The sequence below is a fragment of the Plecotus auritus genome (assembly GCF_963455305.1).
Source record: "Plecotus auritus genome assembly, chromosome: 1".
Taxonomy (NCBI): domain Eukaryota; kingdom Metazoa; phylum Chordata; class Mammalia; order Chiroptera; family Vespertilionidae; genus Plecotus; species Plecotus auritus.
The window spans coordinates 202,649,929-202,658,342 of NC_137770.1; the positions used below are offsets into that span (position 1 = coordinate 202,649,929).

The following is an 8,414-nucleotide window of genomic DNA, read 5'->3' on the forward strand; positions in this document are numbered from 1 at the left end:
CAGGCCGTGGTATTTTGTGGAAGAGCCACACTCAAGGGGCCAAAGAACTGCATGTGGCTTGCGAGCCGCAGTTTGCCGAGGTCAAACAATGGTAGTTTGGTCTAGGTCAAACAATGGTAGTTTTCTCTGGGTGGTAGAAATATGGATGTATTTTTCCATTTTTCTACTCTACTGTATTTGCAAGTAGTCTATAATGAAAGTGTTTTATAGTAGAAAATAATAAAATATCTTGAGAGACTATTTTGATTAAGTTTGATAATTATCTTTTTCATGATCTGCTAACAGCAGAGTTTGTGTTCCTTGTATATACTGTGGAGTAGAATTCCTGCCCTATAGGAACTTACCATACTTTGTGTCTATTTAGAGTTTTAATACCTTTTCATTTTTTAAATATGTATTTTTTTATTGAGTTCCAAGAGGAAAGGAAAGGGAGAGATAGAAACATCCATGATGAGAATCATTGATCGGCTGCCTCCTGCACGCTCCACACTGGGGATCAAGCCCTGACCAGGAATTGAATTGTGACCTCCTGAGCCACACTGGCCGGGCTAGTTTTAGTATCTTTTTTTTTTTTTTTTTAATATATTTTATTGGTATTTTACAGAGAGGAAGGGAGAGGGATAGAGAGTTAGAAACATCGATGAGAGAGAAACATCAATCAGCTGCCTCCTGCACACCTCCCACTGGGGATGTGCCCGCAACCAAGGTACATGCCCTTGACCGGAATCGAACCCGGGACCCTTCAGTCCACAGGCCGACGCTCTATCCACGGAGCCAAACCGGTTTTGGTAGTTTTAATATCTTAATAGCGTTGCTGCAAATGGTTGGTTGCTTTTGCTGACCTTCTCTAAGTTTATCTACAGTTTGTTCCAATTTTCATGTGCTCTTTTTCAAGTTCTCTTCTACATCTCTCTCAAATCTGCCTCTTAATTTGTTCTCTTTGCTCTAATGGAAATCTTCATCTTTTCTTGCCTGTGTTTTTTCCTAGCTGGTATGCAAGAAAGGAGAGTTCCAAGAAGAAGGGAGAGGGAGGGGGAGGGAGAGGGGGAAGTGGGGGGGGGGGAGAGAAATATCAATGTGAGAGAGACCAGGCCAGGGATTGAACCTGCAACCCAGGTATGAGCCTTTGACTGGGAATCAAACCCACACTTTGGTGTATGAAGGGACACTCTGACCACTTAGGCACACCAACCAGGGCATACTTCCGTTTTTGTGTATGTTCAAGAGTGATGAGATTAGAAATAAATGTCTAAGCCCTGGCTGGGTACCTCGGTTGGTTTATAGCATTGTCTGGATACACCAAGGTTGCGGGTTTGATCCTTAGCTAGGGCACATATAAGAATCAACCAATGAATGTATATATAAGTGGAACAACAAATTAATGTCTATCTCTCTCTCAAATCAATAGGTTAAAAAAAAAGTTTCATATAAGAAAATACATTAGGTGAAATTTAAAGCACAGTTGATGTTAAATTTTCTATGCTGTTTCTGTGTTTAAACTTTTTCTATCTCAAAACACAAATTTTATAAAAGAATAACTGAAAGCATTTAAAAACCTCTCATTTATTACCTGAAGCAATATTCAGTTTGAATGATTTGGAACTCTAGTTGAATCCTACAGGATTTTTTTTTGGATCATCTATTTAGACAGTGGTACATGTTCATCACTGGATCCCTGAAATGTAAATTATACTGATTTTCCTTTCATGAATTATTTTGATAATGTTAACTTTAAAGTAATTATTATAACTTAAAATTCTTTTACTTCATACAACCAGCAAGAAAAAATAAGCAACTCAAGCCATTCCTCAGAGATATCAAATATTTTGTCAGATATGTGAACAGTTATTCAAGTTATCTAAGCTAGCTTTTATCTTTAAGATCACACACAAAAAATTCTAGTTTACCAAAAGCTTTGACCATTAAGGAAGTTATATGGATCTGAAAAGCAATTAAATTTATTTCTACACAAAAATGAAAGAGATGCTCATTTAACTCCTTACAGTTAAGAAGAGAGGCAAGAAACTGTGGCCTAGAGAAACTGACTAGCCCAAAGCTAGTCAGAAGAAATTGGGAATTTTCTTCTGCTTAAATTTTGAATATTTTACATTTTCAATAGCTGTCCATAGCCTAATATGCTGACATAAAATAGGTTGTTACTTTGTATTGATGCCTGATACTAGTAATCTACTTTATTGGAACTCTTATCCATGAGACTCTCCAGAATTCAGTGAGTCTCTATGAAAAATTGTAACATTGAGTAGTTAATAATTTATTTTTCATGTGTTAGGACAGAACCCATCAGTGATCTTTATTATTTTTTAAATTTATTTTATTTTCCATCACCATTTATCCACTCTATGCCCTCTTCCACCTCCACCCACCCCCCTCAGTGCTCTTTAAATGTCTAAGTAAATTCAAAATTTGGATGATGTAAATATTAAATCCAGCAATTTGTTACATCTTTTGCTATTAATTCACATTAGACAAGGCCACTTTTTATGTTTATAAAATAGGATAGCACCATCAACATCCTAGCTATTCCAGAATGTATTAATATTTATTAATACTAATTAATTAGTGTTGAGATGTCTCTAAAGGAATACTTGATATATTCAGAGCAATATATAACAAAGCTTAATTTCTCCACTTTCCTAAATGGAAGGTTTTTCTTCTTTGAAAACATTTTTTTCCTCACTGCAACTTTATACATGTCAGGGATTTGACATAGAACATCAAATACTTTCAACCTCTAACTTCATTTCCTTGTTTTTTTGCCCTGTTCAAGTTTTCTAAATCCCTTCATGTGCTCACCCAATACTCCCCTCTTCTTCCAAACTTATATTAACTTCTCAAGCATTTATATATATGACTACATTTTATTCTCTATATTCCTATAATAAATAGGAACCGCTATACTATTAGTTACAATTCATTGAGCACCCCTGTGCTAGAATTCTCACAACCCTGTAGTAAGAGCCAATGCTTATTAGGTGATTCCCATATAACAGACATTGTTCTAAGTGCTTTACATATATTGACTTAATCCTCATAATAGCTCTACAAAGTAGGTACTGCTACTAACATCCCTAATTTGATGAAAAAAACTGAAGAACAGAGAGAGCAAGTAACTTGAGCAAGTTATAAGAAATAAGTGATGGAGCTGGATTAGGAACCTGGGTAGTCTACAGTCTGCCCTAAAATTGGAAAACTTTTTCACCTGTGTGTGTCTCCTTTACTCTCACACTTCTGCTAGACTCACACTTTTTGACACCAGATGTATTGAGGTTTCCCCCCACTAAACAATTCTCTGTGACAATAGCTGGGTGTCTTACAACTTAATTCAATTCTGAAGCTATCTACCTGAAGACAGCCAGGTTGTCATCTGTGCTTCTGGCAAGTAAGCTATAAATCAGAGGTCCCCAGGACTCCCTCCTAGGGTTCAATTAGTTTGCTCACAGAACTTATGGAATCACTTATTTACATCTACCAATTTATTAAAAGGATATGAGATACAGATGAACAGTGAGATAAAGAGATAGGATGAGGTCTGGAGGGTCCTGAGCACAGGAGCTTCTGTCCAGGGTGGAATTGGGGTGCATCACCCTCCCAGTAAGGGATATGTTCACCAACTTGCAAGCTCCCTGAACCCCACACTTGGGATTTTAAGACTTTCTCACATAGGTATAATAAAAAATTAACTCCATTTCCAGCTCCTCTCCCCTTTCTGGAGAATGGAGAGTGGGGATCAAAATTCTAAGCTTCTAATCATGGCTTGATGTTTCTGGTGACCAGTCCCCCACCACCCAGGAACCCTCCAGAGTCACCTCATTAGAATAAAAGACGCTCTTGAATGTTCTTATCACTTAGGAATTTACAAGGGTAAATTCAGGGGCAGACACCAATATATATTTTCTATGATCTCACAGCTCTTAAACACTGTTATACCTCCTTCTTCAAGTTATAATAATTGTACTATACAGATAAAGAAAGTAAGTCAGACATTAAGTAATTAACTCAAAACCACCCTAGTAAGTTAACTCCAAAACCTGCAGGTTTTTTGTTGTTGTTTTCAGAGAAGGGAGAGGGAGAGATAGAAATGATGAGAACCATCTATTGGCTGCCTCCTGCACACCCCCCACTGGGGATCGAGCCCGCAACCCAGGCATGCACCCCTGACAGGAATCAAACCCGGAACCCTTCAGCCCACAGGCCAATGCTCTATCCACTGAGCCAAACCGGCCAGGGCCCTGCAGTTTTTATATGGTATCAGAACAGGATAGGGCTTTGCCACTTAATAGCTATATGACCTTGATAAAGTTACTTAACTTTGTCAGTTTCCTCATCTTTATAATATGGATAATAGAATTTGCCACAAAAGAGTAGTTGTGAGGAAAAAGGAAATAAGTACGAAGTGCACCTTAGTACCCAGTGTTAATTTTACTTCCAACCTACCTCTTTTATTTATAAAATAAAAGATAAACTAATTTGACATCTGTGCTACTCTAAGGAAGCAGATGTAAGCCAGAGGTTAAGAGAATGATCAAAATAAGCTGGCTTGGGCCCAAATCCCAAGCATGTGCCCTTTAGAAGCTTAACCTTTACGAATTTCAGGATCCTCATCTCTGATATAACAGTATTACCTCACAAAGTTATTGCAAAGATTAAATGAAGTGATACACATCTGGTACATGGCAAGTATTTAATAAATATTAACTGCTATGCACCTTTAGCAGCTAGCCCAATGTTTAATGAAAACAGTGACAGTTAAGGCATCGTTTGTGCTTTTCTTTACAAGTCTCTCCTTTTCTTCCCTGGCATCATCCTAAAAGTTCACAATCTCAATCTCTCTCTCCTACTGTAAACACCAGAGTAACTAAATAAAACTGTAACTTTGTTACCAATTGAAGTTGTTACTTACCTAGTGGTAATCAGACCAAATTTTCAGCAAATGAAGTATACAAACAGCAACCACTGCAAGTCAGCAGTATAGAAGGGGAAATGGAATTTTTACCTTATTTACCACATTAAGGACTATTAGAAAATATCACAATTAATGTAATTAAGGAATATCTCTTTCTACTTTTAACCAAAGTTCCTCTTCACTCCTAAGCTTTTACCACACAAAATGTACAAAACCCTTAACATTATAAACCTATTAACAAGTATCCTGCTCAAGAATTATATTTAGGTAAATGAAATGATGTCAGAACTATTTTATAGGTTATTTTTACAAATGATTGCCAAGGTGCAATCTCTTCAATTTATGTGAAAAATTATAAAGTTTGACTGTTGCTCCCTAAGTAGCTGTGAAATTTTCCTAGATAATACTTGACAGGATACTGAAGAACTTTTTTCAAAACCGTCTCTTTTCCCAAGCTTCTGCATATAGCTCCCACAGTTCTTGTATGACCTTAACATAAATTAAAGGACAAATAAATTGAACAGTAACCCAAATGAATTTACCTGTTGACAAGAATTTTTAAAAGTTAAGGTTAGGAATTATATATTAAAACCATCACTTCACTAGTTAAAATTAAATTTATTGATGTAAAACTTGCAAAAACAAAACGAAACTTTACTTAAGCTTAATGCTCTTTTTAACTCCTGCACGAATTCCAGATAGTTCACCACTATAACGTTGCTCTTCCCTGCGAACTTCACGAACCTGGCCTCTTCTGCGAATTTTGGCTCTCCTGAACTTCTCTCTGTGTTTCACTCTGGGATTTCGATCAATCTTCTTTCTCCTTGGTGTAAGTCCCCTATTTTTAGCAATCTGATAGGTAATGGCTCTCTTTGCATTTTTATCTTCAAGATCCTGTTCTTCAGTACTATTTTCTTCTTTCTTTCTCTTCAACTTTTGCCTGTCTTCCATTTCTTTATAGTATTTCAGTGCAGCTTCATCAAAATTGGAATCATCAGAAAGATCTGTAACAGCAGAGGCAGCGGCGGCAGCAGCAGCAGCAGCAGCAGTCTCTGAAACAGATTTTGGTTTGGCCTTGGTGGGTTTTGCTTTTGGAGTTAGTTCTTTCTTTCCAGCACCATCCTTAAGTGTGAGTAGATGACGAATCTCTGAGGACAGCTTCTGATCCACAACTGACAGCTTGTTGATTAAAGTTCGGTAGGTAACAAGCCTTTCTATAACAGGATGTCCGTGTGCAGGGACTCTCCTAGCTTTCAGGATCAAATAAAAACTGATGTTGGAGCAGTAATTCAAATAGAGGTTGTACTTGGTCCTCAGGTATTGGCTTCCTTTTCCAGGTGGAATGATCCCTTGCTCCACCAATTGCAACAATGGCTCCAGCTCATCTTTCACCTCTGTCAACTTCACTTTCAGGTCTTCTATCAGCTCCAAGAGCTCTGGTGATTCCTTCTTCAGCATCTTCAGCTTCTCTTTCACTGAAACTTTTCCCAAATCCTTCACGACCCGTGTCTCAGACTCATCTACCTGAGGGACCTGAGGTTTTGCAAAGGCCTCCACCCAGGTAACCCCAAAATCATCCTCTTGCAAGGCTTGGGCTAGGCGCCTCTGGATGAGCTGTGCCTCCTCCTCCTCCTCTCTTTCCTCCTCCTCTACTTCTTGCTGACTCCGCCGGCCTCGGGACTTGGAACCATAGTCCGTATCATAATAAAGTTTTTTCCTCTGACCCCACGACAAACTGGGATCCGCAGAGGCCTCAGCTTCACTCTGCACTGAGCTCCCACCATCATCTCCGTCATCCTCCTCATCCTCCGCACTCTCTTCATCGTCCTCATCGGCAATATCGAGGGCTAGTACCTCCTCCTCCTCATCGCCATCCTCCTCCTCGTCCCCACTCTCTACTTCGCTCCAACCCTTAGCCAAGGCGGCTCGAGACCGGGCCTCATGAAAATCATCTACCTTATCTTGGTAGTAGCTGGAATCCCCTGGTGAGGGTGGCAATTCTAAATCGTCTTCCGTTTCGTCCACCGCGCCGCGACCTGCCATGGCTCTCACCGCTGCCCACTTGGCCGCTCCGCGCCGCCGGGATCGCCCCACCATAGCTCTCGGTCTCAGGTTGTACACCGAGGTCGAACTACCGCCACCTCTGACCTCCGCGCACGAGTCAAGCGCTCCAGCAACACTCCTCTGGAAACTGCCACGCGCTCCCCGACCACGCGAGTTTGCTGGCGCTCAGGTAGACTGCAGGAGCTCCTACCTACTTCCGGCTCCCAGGATGCTCTCCTGTGGCGTGTGAACCAGGACTTCCGCTCGGTCCTGTAACGTAAGAGCACCTCCCTTTCCGCTCTGCCCTTTAATGCCAATAGATTCGCGTGTTAAAATCTTTCCGTGTAGGAACAATAGGTGTAGGAACTTTAGTTCCATAAAGCTCCTTAAGGAGACTTCTGTTCTTATTCTCGCGAGCCTGGGCGGGGCGGGGCGGGGCGGAGGGGAGGGTTTAGTGACGGGACCGCGAGGCGAGGCCGCCCGGACCAGTAGAGGGCGCTCTGCCTCTACTAGAATAGTGAGTTGTACTGCCTTGTAGGTACCCGGTGTCTCCCACCGGGAGCCGAGTGCGAGTGTATGTGGTTCCCTGGCTTACCGAAATTGTTTATCTTCTTCGCGTATTAGTCTGGAAGTTAATCAGGTTGTTTTTCCGAAATGTGCGAATACATTTCCGGGCACTATAGCCCGAGGCCCGCCGGCGCCGCTGGACTGGATAGTCGTGGCGTGGGTTCCCGGCGAGGGCGCAGGCCGGGCTTCAGGCGGACACTAGCCCACCTCCCCCGCTCCGTGACTCCGCGGGGATTTGTGCCCCGGAGGGGAGACGACGGGAAGGCAGAGCCCCGCCCTAGGGTTTGACTCTTTCCGGGAAATTCAAGTTGGCCGCAGAAGGCACTGGGAGTTCTCCTCTTCTGGATACAGTACTTTGGAAATGAGATATTTTGACTCAGTGGCGTACCCTTTATTTATTATTTCTTCAGCACTTATTAAGCATGAGTCAGCGTCTTAGGCCTTGGGAGGACAATGGTGGGCAAAATCACGCTGTCCTCACACTCGTGGACCTTGTGGTCTAGTGGGGGACAGGCGTTAACCAATCATGCGAGACATGCCAAATTACTACCGGAATGAGTGCGTGTCACCCAGCCTTCAGCTGCTGCAAACACTCAACGTGCCTTACATGTCGCTCTTTTCACAGATGCCATCCTCCTTACTTAAACAGGATGCAGTACTCCCGAAACCTTGGGAAATGTCTGCTGTATTGAAGAGGCAGCTTAAGCATCACCTTTTTGATCTCAACTCCCTCAGTTTTATTTTCCTCAGTTCTTCTTCATCACCTAGTAGGTCTCTACAAACACTGAATTGCAAGCGCCCAGTGCAGTGTCTGGCACAGAGTACGTGTCCAATCAAGGTTTGTTTAAGGAATAAATATTGAAATTACAGTGTTTTGTTG

The 8,414-nt window shown here is 41.5% G+C and overlaps 1 protein-coding gene across 1 annotated transcript; it reads right to left on the reverse strand.

Annotated features, from left to right (window-relative positions):
* Nucleotides 1-5,522: 5,522 nt before the first annotated feature.
* On the reverse strand, nt 5,523-7,209 carry UTP3 (UTP3 small subunit processome component). The gene has a single exon (XM_080672299.1). The coding sequence runs from the start codon at nt 7,019-7,021 to the stop codon at nt 5,579-5,581; it is 1,443 nt and encodes a 480-aa protein (XP_080528425.1). The 5' UTR covers nt 7,022-7,209; the 3' UTR covers nt 5,523-5,578.
* Between the last annotated feature and the right edge of the window lie 1,205 nt (nt 7,210-8,414).